This window comes from Glycine max, chromosome 17 (assembly GCF_000004515.6).
Source record: "Glycine max cultivar Williams 82 chromosome 17, Glycine_max_v4.0, whole genome shotgun sequence".
Classification (NCBI taxonomy): Eukaryota; Viridiplantae; Streptophyta; class Magnoliopsida; order Fabales; family Fabaceae; genus Glycine; species Glycine max.
The window spans coordinates 38,389,213-38,412,482 of NC_038253.2; the positions used below are offsets into that span (position 1 = coordinate 38,389,213).

The window sequence follows — 23,270 nt, forward strand, 5'->3', positions numbered from 1 at the left end:
GAAATCTCATATTATTTTTTGAAAATAAAAAGAATTAAATCTATTTGATAAAATCAACACAAATTTTATTTAACAACAACGAATAATATGTAAAAGAGATAAATATTCGTAATACATTTTCTAACACTCTTTAAATATAGATTACTTTTTATAAATTACAAATACTTCTACACTGCTTCTTATTTTAAAAAAGCTCACTTATAATTTTATAATTTTATAATTTTTAATGAATTTTAATTAATAATAAAATTTAGAACCAAATCCTTATTAAAAAAAACTAGAAGGTTAATAAAATTTAGAGAAAAAATCTATGCACCATTAGTATAAAATAATTTAACATTATTATCCAATTAAAATTCAATATTTATGATAAATTTGTTATTTGTTTTGAATTTTATAAACTATAAAAATGATGATGAGTGATTGAATATCGGTATAAAATTAATGCATTATAATTAAACTTTGAAATTTAACTATCTAGCAAGTGTTTTGAATCTTGCTTAATATGATTTTTTCCCTCTAAAAAAATAGAGATTAAAAAGTGTTATCCCGAATATAGAGGATGTAAGAACTAAGAAAGGTTACCATCGTCAAAACGACAAGAAGTCCCACGGTAATTAATTAATACTAATTAATAGCAAATAATAATGAGAAAAATAATTAATGAACGATCTCAACTTGACCCTTCACCAATCACCACTTTCAAGTCCTCTACTCCCTCTTGTCTTTTTGCTCTGCTCCTCGTTTTTTCTCACTTCTCAACTTCTTCTCTCTCTCTCCGCCACGCCGGCAAACGGTCACCGCCGTCCAACACGACGCAGCACCGCCACCTGCTAACGTGCGCCGGCGGAGCAATGTCGCGAGCAAGATCACGCTCACCGTCACCGTGCTGCGGTGACACTCACTTAGTGCTGCTGCTGCCTGTGATGCTCGCTGTTTTCTTCCACTCGCTCCTTCTGCTTCCTCACTCCTCGCTCGCTATTCGCCCTACCGAGTCGGATCGGATCGAACTCGCCAACGCGACCGAGTCCAGCAGCAACGCCTCCCTCTCGCGCCCTCGCGAAGGAACCTTCGCCGACATGATTGATCGCGCGCTCGAGCACGAGTTCACCGAGAACGACCAGAATGAAGGTGCCGTATCGGATTCCTAGATTCCTCCACCTCTCACAGTTCAATTTCAACGATTCTGGCTTCCTTCTTTTTTTGTTTTTGCTTCAGTAGCTTAGAAACTCAAATTGCGGTTTCCGTTTGCTCCACGTGCTCTCTCGTAGGGTTTTGGTTCCTGATCTGTGAACTTAAACCGGTTTATAAATGCCGGATTCATTCAAATTCGTGTCACTTGGACTGTGTTGCTGCATTTTATGATTTTGCTTTTTTTTTATTTTTTATTTTTGGCGTTTCTGTTAGGGATTAGTGTGTGCTTTTACCTGTGCTTAAATTTTGGTTTCCGCGCATAGGATTTTGAAATGAAGAGTTTCAGAAGCGGTTTTAACGCTTTGTTTGTTCTTCTTTGTGCTAGCAGCGCCTGATCCGGGAAGCTTCAACAACAGTGTAGCAGAACAACAGGTTGGTCTTTTACCTTGAGCCTTGATTTGAAATAATGATATAGTTACTTTGATTCAAAACTAGTCGCTCGTTAGTCATTATGCATGTAGCAATAATAATAGTTGTATTTAATAATAATAATGTAACAATTTAACAATAACATTAAATTCTTATTCCATTAAGTGAGCTCCGCTGCATGGATCACACGAAGTTATTTGGCTCGGTTAAAGACTAAAATTTCAGAGATGTTATATATACATTGGTGGTTCCCTCTCCTTCTCACTAATGTCTTTTTTGTATATGTAAAAACCACCTTAACCATTTTTTTTTGTTGTCATTTTTTCATCAATCGGGGCTACACCAATCTCTCCTTGTGTACTATCATTAGGTGTTTTGTCTTTTTTTGGGTGGCTACATACATCTTAACAATCTTTTTTATGCTACTCCCACTTTTTTCTCTTGCTGTCTCCTAAAAGTCCAATATTCATTTATGTATAGCTGGCCATGCAGCAGTATGATAAATGTGTGATGTTCTCATTGATTTTCATATCATTTTGTAGTATTGATCCCAAATATTTAAACTTAGAAACTTGTGATATGGCATCTTTCCTTTTTACTTCCGAGTTCCAAGTCATGTCCCTCTTGTTTCTTGCTAAAATTGCAATGCATATATTTTGTCTTACTCTTGTTTAAGTGTAATAGAATTATGATAATAAAAATAATATAACCACAACATCATAAAAAAATGAGGGAAGTTAACAAAAAAAGTGAGGAAATGAGAAAAAAAACGGTGAAGAGCTGACATGTGTTCTTGTAGAGTCATTGTTTTAATATATCGTAAATAGATATATAGATTAGAGGTCTTAACTATTAATGGCACTATTGAGTTACCTTTTTCTTTTTTTTTTTGTAATGTGTTTTGAGTTTATAGACTTGTAGCTTTTAGTTAGTGATGAATCTGGCTTTGTTCTTCTACCAATATGCATCCATGGTACCAGTATATTATGTCTTCTCTGAGCGTCATGATATGCTGAGTTACTCTTCTTGCCTTATTCGTGGATCAGGCTGTTCTGGAAACTGTGGCCAGAGTCACACCAAACAAGAATGACACGAAAGATGAAAAGTACTTAATTTATTACTTCATTGGTTGTCCAATATGGTGCATTTGATGCATGATTTTATTTAAGTATGTTTTTCTAAACTTACAGGTCATTTCAACTACATCATGTATTCAATAGAGCTGAGGAAACCCCAATGTTGATAGATCGAAAGGTGAGATAGCTCAATCTTGGGCTTGTTATTTTTGTTGACATTCAATTAAGTTTTGCAAATTTTAAGTGTATGAATTTTGCATCTTCTTTCAGGACAATGTCTTTATCATTTCTAACTTTAAATCCAAGTATCCCGTGCTCCAGCTAGATTTACGGTAAATTTATTTTGCTTATGTTTTTCTTTTTGGCCCAAAATGGATTTTATTACTTACTAGAAATTTTATTATTGTCATATAGATTGATTTCAGACCTGGTAGTTGCTATTGTTTCAGCAACTTGTGGTGGCGTTGCATTTGCTTTTGCTGGACAACCGGTCTGAACATTCTTATTCTGACTTCATTCTTCACAAATGCAATCTTAGAATCTGTTGTAGTATAATTTCTGGTAACTCTCTCTAACAAAAACTCAGTATAAATTGGCAGGTCATTACCGGATATCTTTTAGCTGGCTCCATAGTTGGACCTGGCGGCTTTAACTTCATCAGTGAAATGGTGCAGGTATTGGGAAACAGTAAATTGCTTTTGTGATAGCTTCTTTAATATCAAAATATTGTCTTTTTTTTTCGTGGTATACTTTTACTGTTTGGTTCTGTAGGATTTTATTTTCTTATTTTTTTATAAGGTATGTGCAAGCCTGAACTTAGGTTGTAAGAATAATCTTATCAAATGATAAAAGTGTTGAAAAACATATGTAAGTACGAAAGTTGTGCCCTATACATTGAAAATTAATAGGATACCTTATGTGCTCTTTGCAAGGTATTGTAGAAGAGAAATTATGTTATTTGTACAACAATTCATACAACACTTTGTACAACAATATTTTGTGTCTATCACTCTTCTGCACATCATTTATTACATGTCATAATGATGGAGAGAGATAGACACAAAAATTAATATTGTACAAATTATTGTATACATGTATCACATCTCATTGCAAAATGCTAGAATGTCACTACTCTCAATTTTCCAACTAAAACTGCACATCACTCCATTTGATCAACTTGACTATCAGCATATTAGTATTACTTTATGCTAACAGATATTCCTTCAAACCTTGCATCTAAATATGGATAATATTGTAGGATCCCTAAATTTCAGAAATATGAGTACCTTTCAGCCCCCCCAAGAGATCCACCCTATGTTGTCTCTGCCTTTCCAACGAGGAAATTCAGTCATCACATGTTAGTAAGCTTAGTTATTATCTCCTCCTTGTTCCAAGGATTGCCTTAATCATGTAGAGTTTGAGTCACCCTTTTGATATTTATGGCTTATAGAATCACTAAATCACAAATAATGTGATATTAGTAACTTTTACACTGTCATCTTGTCAAGCTGTGTACTAATGTGTAATGGCACCAAGTTGATTGTCTGAAGCCTTATCAAAAGCCATCTATTGATAACAACCTGAGGCTTTTATAGGGTGATCTCTTCAAGGGGGTTGTGTTCTCCAATAAAAAAGTCCTTTGGCGACTAATTTTATTCCTTATGGTATAACCATAGTTCAAAAACCCGGTCTGACCCGACCGGTCGGACTGGTCCAATCGGGACCCGGTGGCATAACCGGACCGGTTTGTTTATTAGACCGGTCATGCATCTAGTCTGGTTAGACCTGACCGGTTTGGGGTAAACCAGGTAACCCAGTCCGATTTTTAAAATCCGTTTCGCGTAAAAAAAAACAAAAAAAATGCTCAAAAAAAAATCCGGGACTTGTGTAATTGTGTTATTGAATTATTATTTGTGGACTTGTGTTATCAACTTTAGTACTTCAATTGTTATTTTGGATTTTGGAATATGAATGAATTTTTCTTAATCAAATAATGTTAGTTATATACTTATATATAATAGATACATATATAATTTTGAATTTTTTAATATATACCGGGTCAAACTGGACCAATTATTGGCCCACCCGTTGGACCATTGACCCACTGACCCAGTACCTCAACCGGATTACTGACTGGACCGGGTTTCATAACTTTGTGTATAACTGTACAGCGTATGCAATACAAAGTCCTCATCCCTAATTAAATTTGGGAGCAACATAGTTAAAGGAAAATACAAATGTACAACAATTAAAAAGAAAATCCTAGTAAAAATAGGAAACTACTTTAATATTTAATCAAAAGAATTTTTTTTCAAATATGTAGGTGGAAACAGTGGCACAATTTGGGGTAATATTCCTTTTGTTTGCATTGGGCTTGGAGTTCTCCACAACAAAGGTTGGCTTATTTTTCTGTTCTCTTATATATTTCCCTCTTATTCCTGTTTATGTTTTAATTAGCTCTGATTACCCTGCTCTTTACCTATATGATTGCAGCTTCGAGTTGTTCGAGCTGTTGCTGTTCTTGGAGGCCTACTTCAGATTTTTCTATTTATGTGCATGTGTGGGCTTACAGTATCAGTATGTTTTATAATTGTGATTCATCCTATTTCTGATTTTCTTGTTTGTTATTATTCTTATATCATTTTATAGATTAATGTGGAATTCAAATCACAAACAAAACAAGTAACCCTTGGATCATGTAGTTGTCCTTTATGGAAATTCATGTCATATGCAAGATTAATATGACTTGGTTCCTACCTTATCTATTAATTGCACAATCTAACTCTTGTCATTTTTAAATACATAAAAATGCTTTTCAAACCAAATGGTTAAGTTTCATCATTTAATCTTAAAATTAGTATACGTGTTGATTGAATGATGGTTTCTCCTTCAGTAAGTAGATTTTGGGAAAACCAAATTCCACTTGAAGTCCCCAGGAATGACAAATTTGATAGGTTGAAACTGCTACAATGAACTTGTATAATGGAAATGTTCATGGGTATACTAACCAAGAAACAGTTTCTACAATCTAATTTGTCTCATCTGTCTTTCTTAATTTCTTATCTTCCTTTGGGGATATGTTCTATTCCTTATTTTACAAAATCCATAATGTTTGATGCTAGTAAAGTAAAATTGTATAATTTGACTTCAATTGCTGGTGACATAGATGGGAAAAAGGTAGCAGCATTATAATATATGTATTCGTATTTCTAAACTTCAAAGCTTAAATGAAAGGAGATGATGATAATTATTTAATAAAACAGGAAGTTGTGTTCTTTTTGTCTCCTTAAGTTGATCTAGTATCTCTTTTACAATTAAGTTGTTTGGTGTTGTAGTTTTAGTCGATGTTTATGGGCAGGCAATGTTTTATTTAATTATCTTTAATATCAGTAAATTTTGGCATATGACATTCTGAATGCTGCAGCGCTGATTGAATGCTATTTTGCAGCTATGTGGTGGTAAAGCTTCAGAAGGGGTTTTTGTTGGTGCTTTCCTTTCCATGTCTTCAACAGCAGTGGTATATCAACATAACCAATCTAATTCGATCTCATTTTTAAAATGCAGATGCTTCTTGTTTGGACTTCTGGTTGTATACTTCGGTTTTGGTTTCTTATACACTCTTTTTTGGTTTAGGTCTTGAAGTTTTTGATGGAAAAGAACACCACTAATGCTCTTCATGGACAAGTCACAATTGGGACCCTGATTTTGCAGGTACTTAGTCAGTGGTTGCTTGTGAATCTAACTTTTTCTTCTGCTTTGTCATGTCCCTATATCATTCTTTGCTCACTTTTTCGCTGATATAGATAATAAATGCCAGTAGAATGTTCTATTAAGTCTCGTCAATTTATTTTTGCTTAAAGGATTGTGCTGTTGGATTGCTCTTTGCATTGCTTCCAGTTCTGGGTGGCACCTCAGGTGTTTTTCAAGGAGTGTTATCAATGACCAAGCTGTAAGTGTAGAACTTCTGGAGTGCTTGAACTGATATTTCCATTATGTGTTCATTATTTCTAGTTTTTTTTCTCTTCTCGTTCTCACCTTCCCAAAGGAAAATTAAGACAAGTTCATGCAATTTTGTCTTTTGAAATTATATGCTTATATATGTTGCATAAATTAATTCAAACTAAAAAATAGACAAAAGTGGGAAATCTGAAAAAAGAAAATGAAGGAAAAAGGTGAAATTACATGTCAAGCTCAAACCAGAAAGATTGCAAGTTGATGTTCTCGTTAAGGGAAGAGGGAAATATGTATCACTGCAACAGTCAAACAATAAAGTTACAGTAAAAAATAAATCTGTCATCTAAAGCAAGAAAAATGGTACTAGAATTTGGGCTTAGGTCTGAACTCAATCTCACAAAAGCTTTATAAGCTTTATTTAAGCCATGCCTTCAGTTGATGTGGGACTAAACACCACCAATTGCAGCCCCCAAAGAGGCTGCAATTATGGTGGCTTTCCAACACTGTCACTGAAGACTTCCCTTAATTAACATTTGTTGACCTCTTATTTTGAGCCATTTTTCCATAAAAATCATAATTTGGCTAAACTCCAATTCTCTGAATGGCTTTTTAGTTAGTTTTTTCAGCTTGGCACTGGACTGATATATCAAAATGCACTTTGTCAGTTTTGCATTCTATGGAAGATTTTATTTAGCCTGTAACCTATAGTTTCATCCAGCATAAACATTATACTCCTTTCTGAATCCAGGTTGGTGACATTAATTGCATTCCTCTCTGTTCTGTCAATATTGTCTCGCACTTGCCTTCCATGGTTGCTTAAGCTGATGATAAGCCTCTCATCACAGGTTCATACTACTATCCCACTTTAATAATAAAATCTTACCTGTGGAAGTATTTGCTTCTTATTTCTTAATTATATTGGCAGGGATAGTGGAATCAAATTTGAAATTTGTAATTGGTTCTTTAGCTATTTACATCTTATAGCTAATTGGCTATACATTTTTGTCTGACTGTCTTAGTGGTTCAATGATAATTGATAACCTTGTTTGTGCAGACAAATGAACTCTATCAATTGGCATCAGTTGCATTCTGCTTGCTAGTAGCCTGGGTTTGTTCTCTTCCAGATTTCTATGTTTCTATTTGAAATGCTTTGTTTTCATTTGTTTTTATAAGCAGAAAAATGTTTACAAGTAGTTATCATTTGCTGTAGTTTACCTTACTTTCACAGGGTATGATAACGAGTACTGAATCAAAATCTTTCTGCATATCATTTAATGTTTTGATTCATTGAAAGTATCTGTATTCTGGGCCTTCTTTTTCTACATGCTTGATTACAACTATAAATCTTTGTTTATTTTGAACCATTGGAAAGGATTTAGCTGGCTTACTAGATCCTAGGAATTAGATCAGCCAAAAGGAATCTTTGAATATGTAGAAAACAATTTAATAAGAAACTGATGAAATGTTCATTAGAATTTAGAATGACAAAATAGAGGAAATGATTATCTTCTTGTGAGAAGGCCTCCTGGTTCATGTGTGGGAATTATCATCTAGTTGTAATTGATGTTTCTTTAGAAGATGGAGATGCATGATGTCAAAGGTAAACTGGATTCTTGTGTCTCAGCAGAAACGTCCTTAGTCATTGTGTTTTTGAGTGTTTGGTTGTGTTTTTTTCTTGGTTTTACATTTAAAGGACTCCAGTACTTCTCCTTTGGCTTGAAATTATGCATATAGATATTCTTTTAATTGTCTTCAAATAATGTATGCTTGTTCTGTTGATTGATCACCTTACTGTTACTTGCACACAATTTTTTGTATCTCATTAGTCATTGCTTTTATTACTTTTATATTTGCAGTGTAGCGATAAGCTGGGACTAAGTCTAGAACTAGGTTCCTTTGCTGCTGGAGTGATGATTGCAACCACTGATTTGGCTCAACATACACTAGAGCAAGTAAGACTACATACAAAATCTGGAAAAGACTCGTGTGAATAAATTAACGCTAATATCAACTGATCGTTGGCATGCATTGGTGTTGTTAGATGTCCTACGTTGGCTATAAATATGGCTAAAAGTAGTAGTCCTTATAAGACTAGGGCAATTTTCCCCTTTCCCTTTAAGCTAGTTTTGGGGCTGAGTTTGGCCTGGTCTAATTTTAATATGGTATTAGAGCCTATCCAATCCTGATGTTGGGCCGCTCATAAATGTCTAGTTCTGGAAACTACACCCTCCAAATGTCCAGCCTTGGGCAAGATGAGGTGTGTGTGTGTTAAGATGTCCACATCTGTTAGGAATATGACCAATTTTCCTCCCTTAAGCTATCTTTTGGGGTTAAGATTGATCTGTTTCAATAGATGTAGCTTTATGTATTCAAACAAATCTCTGTTGATTCTAATATTGGTATTAAGAAATGCATTAGATTCTATGTTTTTATCACCCACGATGTGAAGGAAGTACAAGGTAATGAGTGAAAATGCAATATATTGCTTTTCTTAGTAGTAGTTTGCAATTTTTTTTATCAGCATATGCTGGACAAATTTTGATGAGATCCATGCACATTCGTTGGTCATTTTGATCTGCATTCTTCATATGTGGCTATTATTTTTTTTCTTCCTTTTATTCACTAGATTATTCATGACAAACTTGCTGATTATTTCATGAGCCTAGACTCTGAATTGGAAGTCTGGAATGTTTGGTGGTAAGATACATTTATGGAAGAAGATTGACCTCTTTATTCATTTATTTTGCAGATTGAACCTATTCGCAATCTTTTTGCTGCTCTTTTCCTTGCCAGCATTGGAATGCTGATTCATGTTCATTTTCTCTGGAACCATGTTGATATTTTGGTAGCATCTGTAATATTGGTGATTGTTATAAAAACAATCATAATTGCATCTGTTGTGAAAGGATTTGGTTACAATAACAAGACTTCTATACTTGTAAGCTTTGTTTCAGAATTTGTAGGTTAGATACTCTTCTTTTCACCCTCTTACTGATTAGGGTACCTGAAATCATCCATGTGTAGGTTGGAATGTCGATGGCACAGATAGGAGAATTTGCTTTTGTTCTTCTCAGTCGTGCTTCAAACCTTCATCTAGTTGAGGTTAGTGACAAAAAGGATTTATCTATGGTAATTAAGTGTTCAGTTGTTTAAAGATTTCTAAACTTGACCATGAAGATAAAAATGTCAGTGATATTGCTAAATTGGTTTAACTTAGACTTGGTGATAGGGCTAGAACTAGATTTTGGCAAATGAACCTAGCTTAAGCTTTCACTTGTTTGATTCATTAGCTTAAGAGCCAACCCAATATATAAATGTATAAACACATTTTAAATAATAGTAGTCTTAGAAGGGTTTGGGCCTAACTCAATTCTAAAAGCTATCTCATAGGGTGAGGATTGTCCTCCACTTATATACTATATCTTGGCACTATCTCTAGCCAATGTGGGACTTGCATTTTTCCTAATAAGTAGAAATATTATTATACTTTAGTTTAATTTATATTAGCATTTAATTTAATTTTTGGTTTGACAATTATATTTTAACTAAATATATAAAAGAACTTTTGTATCAAGTTACAAATTTGAGCTTGGATTATTCAATCAATATTAATATTTAATACAAAGCTCCATTGACTCGTTAAGCTTGAGTAGCTTGTGAGCTTTTAAGTGAACTAAGAAAATAGGCTCAATTTGCTATTGAGAAATGCTTGAGCTGGGACTAATTCAGTTCAATTCATTTCCACTCCTACTCGGTAATATAACTTGAAAGTTGCAGCTTAAATTTGTGCTGGCTATTATGGATTCTAATATTTGATTAATTTCAGGGTAAATTATATCTGCTGCTTCTTGGGACCACAGCTCTTAGTCTGGTATGAAATTGTTTTTATTTGTTTGAATTAACAGTTACTAGATTTCATAGCTAGCTTTATTGTCTTTGATCCATGCTTGATTTTCAAGAACCAAATCTATGCAAACTTTATTCTGAATGGAAGTTCTGAATTACCTAAACACATTGTGGACACGACAAGCAGCCTTAAATTAGCTTTTGTAATTATTTTTTTATGTCCCGTACTCCTATATGATAGTGCAGGTAGTGGATATGTAAAATGCTCAAGTTTATTCAAGTTGCTGGCAATACTATTGGGGTTCTAGATCTTGAAATACAATGTTCTTGCCAATACACACATTTACTGATAATCTTTATTTAAGACTGTGCAAAGAAAAGGCAGAAGTCCAATAATTTCATTTTATTTTATCTTGTTTTTTTCTTTTATTGCTTCATCTTTCAAAATGAATGTTCATTTTATCCAATAACGGAAAAAAGGAATGTTAGGCAAACTCTTGGCTAACTTTTCTAAGCGACACTTGGTTGCTTCTATAAGCTTGCCAAGTATCTTGCCATAAATAACTTGAAATCTAAGGATCATAAACTGCAACCTGTTTCCATGATTTAAAGTCAGTGGTACAACTATCATTATGAAGTAACAATAAATAGTCCCATTGATAATTTCTTGGTTCATTTCTCCAGGTGACAACTCCTTTACTTTTCAAGCTAATTCCTGCTGTAGTGCATCTTGGTGTCCTACTGAGATGGTTCTCTCCTGATAGTTCAGTGGAGGTAATCACCTGTCTGTCATGGAATTGCTTGACTTCTATATGCCTGAAAGTCTCTCTCTCTCTCTCTCTATATATATATATATGTGAAAAGGGATCCACTTCATCCTCACCATTCATTTTTTTAAAATCTAATGGTTAAAATTAATTACAACCATTAGATCTTAAGAAAATGAATGGTGAGGATGACGAGTTACTCCTGGAGTAATTGGATGCCTTCCCTCTATTTTATGTTTTCTTTATTCTGAAGATCTTGTCTTTGTTGTCCTAATGTAGATTGGATATAAGCTAGATAACCTCCGCTCAGATAGTGGTAAGCAGCGGATAATTTTGATGGACCAAGAATCTCATGATTCTTAATCACTGCACTGCACGAAGGGATTTCCATTTTTGCACGACCATAGTTTTGACAAGGTTTTCTAAGTGTTGCTGAAAAGAATTTGATCTAACTGCAATTTTTCTCGAATCATGCAAACCCATTCCATGATGGATATTGCATACCAAACTGACCAAATACTAACCAAGGCAACTCATCCGAACCCCAAAAATGGAAAGAACAGGGGAGAGGAACGATAAAAGATTGAAAGAAAACTGACAAGAAGTCGTACACATGAAGGTATGTGGAAGATATTCTTTCCAGAACTTCAATTTACATTCATTTTTTTAAAAAAAATGGCTGGGGATGCTCATAAATGTATGATATGGTTTGTAATTTGAATAGTCACTATCCTTGTTTCTGCAAGCGTAGTCTTAGTGTATCAAAAGTTTTCTTTTCTAGCATCAATGCCATCAGTTGTGTGGCTGGGCTTTTTTGTATATCTTAGGCAAGTTTGCATTTGTGTTTTTGGACAAATCAATCGATACGTTCAAGTGTGTATAAATTATAATAGATGTCATGTATCCATTTCGAAAATCTGCCAACAAACATTTGACATGCTGCTTTATCTAATCCATCTCCTATAATCGTTTCGTTTATCTAGAATTAACGCCCCTAGTTTTGCTTGCGATGTTTTCAACTTTCAGAAACTAGTAAAATTTTGAAGTTGAAATCTTCGTTCAAAGCAAGCAGTATTCTTTGCTCCAAGATATGGGGATGGTTATGTCTTTGTGTATAAAATACCTTATAGTTTCAATATCGATAGTTTGAACGCCCTGTTAGGAATTTGTGGTTGTGCTACTCATGAAACGATTGTTTAAAAATGGCAAATGGACAGGTGTTGGAGGTGAGTACCACGAGATATAGAAGAGCAAGGTGCTTCTTCGAGATGCATAACATTTATCCATTGAACCCTTGGATGTTTATTAGTAAAACAATTTATATTTAGGAAGCATTTGGACGAGTTTTTTTTAAAATTAATGTAAATTGCTTTTACCTTTTTTCTGGAGTGCTAGCAATCCATTTTCTAATACTCTTTCTAGCAATCTACTATTGATCTAAAATTTACTGGAGACTATAGAATTATGGGCGAAGTTATTAAATGAAAGACAATATGTTTTTAATCTCTCAAAGCTGGGATAAGTATTTTTCTGTCCTCTAAATTGAAAATTGACATCAGTCTTGTAATTTTTTTTTACGGAAAATTTATTGTGGTAAGATGTTTGATAGTAAGAATGTAAAATCGAAGTGAGTTATGTAAGTAATTAGTCATGAACTAAGTCTCTAACGATGTTAGGATAGAGTGAAAGTTTAGAAATGACAAGTTCAGAAAAAATGTATAACAAATAATAGATTAAGTTACTGCTCAGAAAAAATATGAAACAAATAATACAATAATTTCTTTTCAAAATATTTTTTTGTAATAAAAATTTAATCCTGTGAAATCATTAATACATTAATAAGACTAAACAAAACTAGTTTTTTTTATAAAAAAAATAAGAATTATATAATAAAAATAAAACCAAATTTGATGGATTTAATTATTAATCATTAATAAAAAAAAAAAGGCAGTACGAAAGAAAGAGAAGAGAGTGAAAAAAAATTGGGTGACAATGCCCTTTTTTTTTGCCTTCTTCTATCCCTTTTTTGTTGTCTTTTCCATTTTTTTGTTTTCTTTTCCAGTCCCCCCTTATTCTTCCCCTTTCGTTCTTTTTTTCTGACTTGAACTAGAAATAGTGGCGACTACGTCGTCGCCTCCCTATTTCCTAGTCGTACCCTCTCTCTTGCTCTTCATCCCATATTTCCCCCTTGATCTTCCATTTTCTATTCAATTTTATCCCTAATTGCATCACCAAAGCCACCACACCTTCATTTGCCAGAGAGTTGCTTCTCCCATCAACTTCAAACCTCCATCGTGTGGGTTGATGATCACCCTCTTCAGGCTTTCATAGACATTGCAATCTTTAGACTTGCGAAACTGAGGTTCTCTTATTAGGGTTTCATGTTCTTTCACTTAGGGCATTAATATCATTGTCTTATATTTTAAAAATAACTATGGCATATAAAAACAAAAAGGTAAATAATCTCTCCAAGTGCGAGACAGTCACACACATTGGTTCTTAAAACTTAAAAAAATTCAAATTTAGTTTATAAATGTCTGAAAAACCAAAAAGTGTAAGAAAATTTAATAATAAATTGGTCTCTAAATTTTGAAATTTGATATTAAATTAGTCATTTAAAAATATAATTTATTATTAAATTGATACTTGAATATTATAACTTGGTCTAAGAAATTTAATGACAACATTAATTTATCTATTTTTTACATATTTAATGATTAAATTTATATTTTTCATCTTTTAATAACTAATTTATCATCGTATCATATTTTTTTGGGGTAAATCTGGTTATTTATCCAAAAAAATACGTAGTTGCAATCTATTATATTCAATTAAAAAAATAAGAATGTTCAAATCCAAATATATCCAAAATCAAAATTATGCTTAAAAACCCCAAAAAATTGAATCAGACCGATAGTTTTTTAATTTGTTTGAATGATTTTGTGTTCAAACTTCAAACCCATCGATTTGGTCCAGGTTGTAGTTTTTGTTTCTAACATCGAACGGAAACGCAGCATTTATATACTATTTTAATGTTATGCTTTTTACACGTATATCACTCAAGTTTTATATACTATTATGTGTATGAAATTTATAGGGTATGTATCACTTTAGATGATTTTTTCATAATATATTTGATTTAAAATATATGAAATTTTTACAGGATTTTTATTATATAATGTTTAGCATATATATTAACAACTTTTGTAGATTGTTATTAATAATTTTTTAATATAATTTGATTTAAAAGATGAAAAGAAAGCATATTAATTTTAATGGAATCATATTTTTACTAAAATTCAAAAAATCCATCTAAATCAAATTGTACGAGATTGGTTTGATTTGATTTGAATTTGATAGTAAAATCAAATTTAACTATTTATTATTTTATGTTTGATTCAGTAAATTTTTGTTCAAATACCAAACCAAACCACATGAAGTAATCCTTAAAAAAAGACTTCATTTAAATAAACTTGTTTAAAGAACTTGCATTATAAGCCTCCCCATATTTGTTATTTTGTTATGTGCTATTCTTTTAAGCTCAATCTAACGTTTTAGCCTAATAATTAAAATCCATTTATGTTAAAACTTTTTATGATGTATTTTAATTTTAAATAGGTTTGGCTGATAAAATAATGAGAATTTTTTTATATAAAGTAAAATATAAACTATGAAAATTAAAATTACTTCCAATTATTTAAAATATGAAACAAAGGTGGAAATAGATAAGTAGGAGTTAAAAAAGTTGAGTGTAACTCTTTTAAATGATATAAATCTATTTTTGAGATCTAATTCAACCTTTATGTGCATAAATTTATCTTTTAATAGGTCTATAGTTTGACTTTTTATGCAAAAAAAGATACAGATAGAATTTTAATATATTATATGAAATTTAATATAGTAATCACACTAATAAAATGTTATTGTTTATTTTTATGTAAATTGTTTAACTTATTAAATTTAAAAGAATTTTTGAATGGTTTAAAAAATATTGATCAAATTTATTTTTCAAAAAATTTGACCAGAGCTCTATCCCATATAAGCTAGATGAATAATATCTCAGACAGCTTGACCAATCTCGACCCCATATATGTTATGCATGGAATATGATTTTAATTTATTTTTTTTATAATTTTGACACTGATCAATTCATGATACTTCATCATTTGGCAGTTGAAAACGTCATGATAATTGGCATGTCCTCTAAATAACTCCTAATGTCGTGAAGGGACAACTTAACTTTTGCTTTGGTAAAATAACCACAAAACCAAGCAAATAACCAACCTAGTCTAGGTAAACATGAAACATCATCTAAAGTTCACGAAACTACGGATGAGTTTGTTTTAAATTTGAGTAAAATTACTTTTAAAAAATCATTTATATTTTAAAGTATATTTAAAAAGATAATTAATTTTATTTAGACCATAAAAAGGAATAAATTTTATAGAATAAATATAAAAATATATAAATCTTGTATTTAAAGTAAATTCTCATCATTAAAAGATAACTTTTTACCTTTTTAAATCAATTCTTCTAAACACAATTTATTGCGAAGGAAATTTCTGCGTGGACAAGTTAGCGAAGATGGGATCCTCCGAACTTTCATTCTGTGTTATAGCTGGGGTGTTTGTCCTCCACAACTTTGTTCCATAAGAGAGTAGCTTGTTTGTTCTTCTTGTTTTTTTATTTTCCTCACAGCATAAAAAGAAGAAGAAGCACAATTTGTCACAAGTACTTTCACACTTTAACTAATAATTAAACTGCTTACTCTTTTAAAGATTCAATAATCAGAATATACTTGCACTTAACTTTTTCTGAATGCCCAATTCACATAAACTAATTAGCACATTTAATGGAAGCTACAATAATATTTCAAACACCACACGTACTTATAATTAAGTTCTTTCGCATGGCTCTGTTTGTTTGGGAACAGCAAGCTTGAGTTCTAGATCTGGGGCAGCACTTTGATGAGTGTAGTTTGTTGAAGTGGTGGCCCAATTCATCACTGAATGTTTGTAAGAAACCCACTGAGGACAAGTAATTATAGTCCCAAATAGGGACCCAAATTGACCACTTGCCTTTAAACAAGTATTTAATGGTTCAAGTGTAGTTGTGGTTTCATATCTTCCCACCTGAAATCGAACAACATATGTTGCACAATTCCATAGAAAAACAATTTTGTTAACTAGCATTTAAGGGGGCAAAAAAAGAAAAAGAGAACTAAAAACAACCAATTGCATATGAATGGTAAATGGAACACGATAATTGGATGGGAAAATATTAATTGGTGCGTGGATACTAATTTCTATTTCTACTTTTCTAGTTAACACTCAAAGAGGAAAAAAAATCTAAATATAATAAATGATAGTACATCCTCCTATCTCTGTTATAAGCAAAAAAATAATTAATTTCACATTTGTTAAAAAAAATAGTTAATTTCATTAATTTGTGTTAATTTTAAAACAAAAAATAATTTTTTCCCTAATTAAACTATTATTCATTAGAATTTGATATCAACCATAAAAAATTCTTTAACCCTATTAAATGAATTTCATTTTAAAGATAATCTCATAAAATAAGGTAAAATTAGTTCATTTTTATTTATATTTGAAATAAAAAAAATAAGTGATTTTTGTTGCCTATAATAAAAACCAGAAAAAATCATAGTATAAGAAATAAAACCTAATAATAGGCATTGATGGAATATATTATAACATGTGATTATATCCACGTATCATCATTCTAATTAAATTTACTCACATCAAAGAGGCTGCGACGGCGCTTTCTTTTATTGAAGCTAGTTTGACGCAAAAAATATTTTTGTGCATGACTAGCCACTTGGGATGGTGTTCTTGTTGTAACAAAATGTTTAGAAATGCCTCTCCAATTACCCTTCCCCAGCTTCTCCAGTCCTTCAAGAAATTTCCGGTGCTCCTCCTCATTCCATGGCACACCTGATCATAAACATATAGTAACAGTACTTAATTTGTTCAACCAAAGATAGCAACAAAGCTAAAAATATATATATATCTAAGTCTCCGGAAGAATTGTTATATAATCTCAAATCATTATATACTATATAGTCGTGATCCTAATTAAATTTGTGAATCTAATATGATATTAATATAAAATATACACTAAATTATGTTAAGTAAAGAATGATTAAGACAGTAATAATTTCAAACCACATTTACTAATTCCTTTGACTCTCCTCCCATTGTCTAATAAAACATTTTTAATTCAAAAGCACCAATTCCTAGATTTTTGTTCGAGTTTAGAACACAATTACTACAATTATTTATACAGTATATGCTTTCTTTTATCTATCTTATATAATACATATATTAGCCATCTCATCACTCACTTGGCTCTTTTTCTTGTTTTTCCCTCCTTGTTTAGAAGTAATGCAAAATTTATTATTAGGAACCATACACCGTAACAAACGCGAGTTAAAGTTGGGAGAGAACCTTTTTTCCTTTCTTGATGACGAGTTGTTGAAGTGAGTCCACCACCACCGACATTGGCTATGTACCCATCAGATATTGCTTTATCTGAATTTTCATCCACACCACCACCAAGCAGAAAATTATAAGAGGGTGATGATGAGGTGATTCGTGAAGATACAAGGTGGTAATTCATGCTCAAACTTCTTCTTTTCATGATATCAATGAGTGTTGATGAACAAGAGGAAGAGGATGAATTAGTTGATGATAATGAAGAACAACAACGACAATTAGAAAGGTTAAGTTGTTAGAGGCCCACGTTATGTGCACGTTGCACATTCCTTTATATTTTATTATTTTGGAAAAATTTGTTACTTCTGAATCTGGTCCATTTTCCATCCACATTCATCCCATATCTTTGCAAAATATATTTACAACTACCTTCAGTAACAAATCACGTACCCATCATCTCACGTACTGATAACTTCTTATCTCACGTCTGATAACTTCCTATCTCACGTTCTGATAACAAGTTGAGAGAGCTCTGTGATGGACAGACTCTATAAATAGGATGGGGTGCTCTCAGTTTTGTATCACCAAACCCACTTCTCTATTCAAAAAAAAAAAATACACCATCTATTCAGAATGAGTAAGGGTCTGGAAGAACAAAACTGTCTTTCAGGTTTGTGTGTGAGCCGCTTCCCGTTCGATTTGCAATGGCTGGAGGTACGCTTGTAATTCCTTTTAATTTCCGCTGTTTGATCTAAATATGCTATTTAAATTTATTTGCATGTTTAGATCAGTGTATGTATATTTTTACATTTGGTATCAGAGCCTATTTGTACCTCTGTCTTGCTTATTGGGTCGTTCCTATGTGGAGTTTATTTTCTGAGTATATGGGTGTTATGTTTTAAGCCTCCTTAATTCAAAATAACATCAAAATTAGGAATGATGTGAGTTTTCTAATTTTTCTATGATTTAAAACGTATTTTTGGGTGTCTAAAATGTATATAATGTGTGGGTTTTTCGAAATTGAGGTAATAATATTTTTTTTTTACCACTGCTGGAGGTTGAAGACGAAGTCTTGCGGGTTTTGTTTACTGTGTTGGAATTGTTAATATACATTTTAAATTAACAATATTAAACAAAGCACGATTTGGTCTAGTGGTAGATGTGATGTGTATTACCTCATTGTTCTGGGTTCGAATCTTGTTGCTGCCTTTGTTGTTTGTTTTCGTTTTAATTAATTAAAAGGAAGTATAAATGAAACGAAAACGCCTTATGCTGGTTTCGAACCCTCACCCTACAAGCATGAAAGGACTCCCTTTGCCGCTAAGCTACTGCAACTTAATTGTTTATTAGCTGCAGTTCACGTGTATTTATAACTTCTGAAGGATAAATCATTTATGCACAAACTATTTAAAAATTGTTTGTCTCTTAAGTTATGTTGAACATGCAATATTATGTTAAATATTGGTATGCATTGGATTTAATCCTTTAAAGTTTATTACATGTTGAATGAATATACGTGCAATGTTATTTTGAATTGGTATACATGTAATTTTTATGATTCAATATTGAACATATTTGCATTATTAAGTATGTTTATGCAAGGTTTATTTTTAAATGTTAAGTGATTAATATAATTTTATTAAATTAGAGAATAGCCACAACATCTTTAATTGAGTAAAATTATATACTAAATTTATAATCACATTAGAAATATTAATTGTGATTAATCATATGTAATGTGATGAAATCTACCCACAGGAATTTTGTTATATTTGTATGATTAATTAGGATAAAATATTAAATTATATTTCTTAATTTACCCACAGGAATTAAAGAAAAGAACATGATTTAATAGTTTTATCATAAAGTTGCATGATGAATCTAATTGAGTAGGACTTTAGCCCACAGGCAAGTTTTGTGTCACTAGATTCATATATTGAGACATGATTTGCATTGGCAAAACATGACATTTGTTTAGTCTCAAATTTTCTTAATGAGCATGTGTGTTTGTTTGCAGTTTCACAATCTATGAATATTTCTTGTGACCTTCCCATTTTGAAAGGTGATAATTATAAGGTTTGGAAGGAAAAAGTTCTCCTTCATTTGGGCTGGATGGATATTGACTATGCTATAAGGAAGGATGAGCCACCGGCTATTACTGAAACTAGCGAACCTGATGCTGTTGATCTTTATGAAAAGTGGGAGAGATCTAATCGTCTCTCCGTTATGTTCATAAAAACCAACATATCCGCTAGTATCCGGGGTTCAGTTGACCAGTATGATAAGGTCAGAGATCTGTTGAAAGCCATTGATGAACAGTTTACAACCTCTGAGAAGTCACTTGCTAGCACACTCATTATGCAATTCTCTTCCATTAAGCTTACTGGAACGAGAGGTGTGCGTGAACATATCATGCGCTTAAGGGACATAGTGGCTCAGTTGAAAACCTTGGAAGTTACCATGTCTGAATCCTTCCTGGTACATTTCATTTTGTGCACCCTACCTCAACAGTATACACCCTTCAAAATCTCCTACAACACACATAAGGATAAATGGTCTATTAATGAATTGATGACCATGTGTGTTCAAGAAGAGGAGAGATTGATAATGGAAGAGGGTGAGAAGGTAAATTTGACTACTTCTAATTCTGGAAAGGATAGGAAGAAGTCTGTAGGCACCAATAAAGGAAAGATTCCGACTCAACCAACAATTAAAAAGGAGTCAAAGTGTTTCTTCTGTAAAAAGAAAGGACACATGAAGAAGGACTGCCCCAAATTTAAAAGTTGGTTTGAGAAGAAAGGTACACCATTTGCCTTTGTTTGTTATGAATCTAATATGATTAATGTGAATCATAATACATGGTGGATTGACTCTGGTTCTACAATCCATGTTTCTAATACCTTGCAGGGTATGGAAAGCCTAAGGAAGCCAGTGGGAAGTGAGCAGTGCATCTACTCAGGGAGTAGGATGAGCTCACATGTAGAGGCCATTGGAACGTGCGTCTTAGTCTTAAGTAGTGGCTTTAAATTACATTTGGAGAAAGTTTTTTATGTTCCTAGTTTCTGTAAAAACTTAATTTCTGTTTCTAAACTTGCACCTTTGGGATTCTATTTTAATTTTACAGACTTTGGTTTTAATTTACTAAATAAATCTGAAATTATTGGTTGTGGTCAATTGGTTGATGGTCTTTATTCGATTGAATTGCAAAATGACGCTACTTCTATGCACGTTTCTGTTGGGTTAAAACGATGTATTGTGAATGAAGAATCCTCTATGTTGTGGCACCGGAGATTAGGACATATCTCTATTGAAAGAATCAAGCGATTAGTAAATGAAGGAGTACTTAGTACTTTGGATTTCGCTGATTTTGAGACTTGTGTAGATTGCATTAAGGGTAAGCAAACTAACAAGTCTAAAAAGGGTGCAAAGAGGAGTTCTAATTTATTAGAAATCATACATACAGACATATGTTGTCCAGACATGGATGCAAATAGTCCGAAATACTTCATAACCTTTATAGATGATTATTCACGATATATGTATCTCTACTTACTTCATTCTAAGAATGAAGCTTTAGATGCCTTTAAAGTTTTTAAGGCTGAAGTTGAGAAACAATGTGGAAAACAAATTAAGATCGTGAGATCAGATAGAGGTGGGGAGTACTATGGTAGATACACAGAGGATGGACAAGCACCAGGTTCATTTGCGAAATTTCTTCAAGAACATGGGATTGTTGCCCGATACACTATGCCTGGTTCTCCGGATCAGAATGGTGTGGCAGAACGAAGAAATCGAACCTTATTAGACATGGTGAGAAGCATGAGGAGTAATGTAAAGCTTCCTCAATTTTTGTGGATTGATGCTCTTAAGACGGCTGCGTATATATTAAACCGAGTTCCAACCAAGGTTGTCTCAAAGACACCTTTTGAATTATTCAAGGGTTGGAAACCAAGTTTGCGACATATACGCGTTTGGGGATGCCCGTCTGAAGTAAGAATCTATAATCCACAAGAGAAGAAACTAGACCCTAAGACTATTACTGGGTATTTCATTGGATATGCTGAAAGGTCTAAAGGGTATAGGTTCTATTGTCCATCCCACAACACTAGGATTGTGGAATCAAGGAATGCAAAGTTTCTTGAAAATGACTTGATCAGTGGGAGTGATCAATTTCAGAACATTTCTTCTGAAAGGGATCACTGTGAAGCTGAACCTTCTGGGACAAGTAATAGGTTGGTAGTCATTCCCACCCCTCAAGTTAAAATGGGTGTTAGACAACCAGTGATTGAAGTTCCACAAGCTGTTGAAAGTGATCATGTAGATCGAGTTGTTTGTGAGGAACAACATGATGATATTGAACAAACTGATGAAGAACCAGTTGAACAAGTTCCTCAGCAAGATGACCAAACAACATTAAGAAGATCTACTAGAATAAAAAAGACAGCAATTCCTAGTGATTATGTAGTGTACCTACAAGAATCAGACTACAACATTGGAGCCGAAAATGATCCTGAGACGTTTTCACAAGCCATGAGTTCTAAGGAATCAAATTTGTGGTATAATGCTATGAGGGATGAGATGGATTCTATGGCATCTAACCAAGTTTGGGATCTCGTTGAGTTGCCTGTTGGTGTAAAAGCCATCGGATGTAGATGGGTCTTCAAAACAAAGAAAGACTCAGAAGGCAACATTGAGAGACATAAGGCAAGACTTGTTGCTAAAGGATTCACTCAAAGAGAAGGAATCGATTACAGAGAGACCTTTTCCCCTGTATCTAAGAAAGACTCTCTTCGAGTAATTCTGGCATTAGTAGCTCATTTTGATCTTGAGCTGCATCAAATGGATGTGAAAACGGCGTTCCTGAATGGTGATCTAGAAGAAGAGGTTTACATGAAACAACCTGAGGGATTCTTATCTAGTGTTGGTGAGCACTTAGTCTGCAAGCTTAATAAGTCCATCTATGGATTGAAACAAGCCTCCCGCCAATGGTATTTAAAATTTCATGAGGTCATTTCTTCATTTAGCTTTGAAGAGAATGTCATGGATCACTGTATATACCAGAAGGTCAGTGGGAGTAAGATTTGTTTCCTTGTATTATACGTAGATGACATTCTGCTTGCGACTAATGATAAGGGTATGCTATATGAGGTGAAACAATTTCTCTCAAAGAACTTTGATATGAAGGATATGGGAGAGGCATCTTATGTCATAGGCATAAAAATCCATAGAGAAAGATCTCGAGGCATTTTAGGCTTGTCTCAAGAAACCTATATCAACAAAGTTTTAGAGAGATTTAATATGAAAGATTGTTCACCAAGTGTAGCTCCCATTGTGAAGGGTGACAAACTTGCTTTGAGTCAATGCCCCAAAAATGATTTTGAGCGGGAACACATGAAAAATATTCCATATGCTTCAGCAGTCGGAAGCCTTATGTATGCTCAGGTTTGCACTAGACCTGATATTGCATTCGCTGTTGGAGTTTTGGGAAGATATCAAAGTAATCCAGGTATTGACCACTGGAAAGCTGCAAAGAAAGTGATGAGATATCTTCAAGGAACAAAAGATTACATGCTCATGTACAGACAAACTGATTGTCTGGAAGTGATTGG

At 33.0% G+C, this 23,270-nt stretch overlaps 2 protein-coding genes across 3 annotated transcripts; one reads left to right on the forward strand and one right to left on the reverse strand.

The window, feature by feature from the left end:
* Positions 1-676: 676 nt before the first annotated feature.
* Positions 677-12,586, forward strand: LOC100811030 (K(+) efflux antiporter 6). 2 transcript variants are annotated; one of them, XR_419247.4, is made up of 21 exons: positions 677-1,131; positions 1,523-1,566; positions 2,610-2,668; positions 2,754-2,817; positions 2,910-2,971; positions 3,054-3,129; positions 3,239-3,313; positions 4,963-5,034; positions 5,133-5,216; positions 6,088-6,156; positions 6,273-6,350; positions 6,500-6,588; positions 7,342-7,438; positions 7,648-7,701; positions 8,450-8,545; positions 9,343-9,531; positions 9,618-9,695; positions 10,420-10,464; positions 11,124-11,213; positions 11,486-11,825; positions 12,424-12,586. XR_419247.4 is itself a non-coding variant. In XM_003549307.5 (20 exons), the coding sequence occupies exons 1-20, from the start codon at positions 855-857 to the stop codon at positions 11,567-11,569; spliced, it is 1,782 nt and encodes a 593-aa protein (XP_003549355.4). In that variant the 5' UTR covers positions 677-854; the 3' UTR covers positions 11,570-12,122. The 2 variants fall into 2 exon arrangements, 1 of the variants encoding a protein (XP_003549355.4); XM_003549307.5 differs by lacking the exon at positions 12,424-12,586 and having other exon boundaries at positions 11,486-12,122.
* A 3,236-nt stretch (positions 12,587-15,822) lies between these two features.
* Positions 15,823-17,954, reverse strand: LOC102666362 (transcription factor MYBS3). Its single transcript, XM_006601177.4, has 3 exons — positions 17,674-17,954; positions 16,967-17,160; positions 15,823-16,338 (listed from the first exon to the last, which is right to left on the reverse strand). Exons 1-3 carry the CDS (start codon positions 17,864-17,866, stop codon positions 16,102-16,104), a joined length of 624 nt encoding a protein of 207 aa, XP_006601240.3. The 5' UTR covers positions 17,867-17,954; the 3' UTR covers positions 15,823-16,101.
* Between the last annotated feature and the right edge of the window lie 5,316 nt (positions 17,955-23,270).

Coding starts and splice junctions, on each gene's coding strand:
- LOC102666362 (XM_006601177.4), bottom strand. CDS start 17,866: ATGAAAAGAAGAAGTTTGAGCATGAATTACCACCTTGTATCTTCACGA. Junction 17,161..17,673: donor TCATCAAGAAAGGAAAAAAG/GTTCTCTCCCAA, acceptor GTTTATGATCAG/GTGTGCCATGGAATGAGGAG. Junction 16,339..16,966: donor GCCGTCGCAGCCTCTTTGAT/GTGAGTAAATTT, acceptor GTTCGATTTCAG/GTGGGAAGATATGAAACCAC.
- LOC100811030 (XM_003549307.5), top strand. CDS start 855: ATGTCGCGAGCAAGATCACGCTCACCGTCACCGTGCTGCGGTGACACT. Junction 6,589..7,341: donor GTGTTATCAATGACCAAGCT/GTAAGTGTAGAA, acceptor TTCTGAATCCAG/GTTGGTGACATTAATTGCAT. Junction 8,546..9,342: donor CTCAACATACACTAGAGCAA/GTAAGACTACAT, acceptor TTTATTTTGCAG/ATTGAACCTATTCGCAATCT.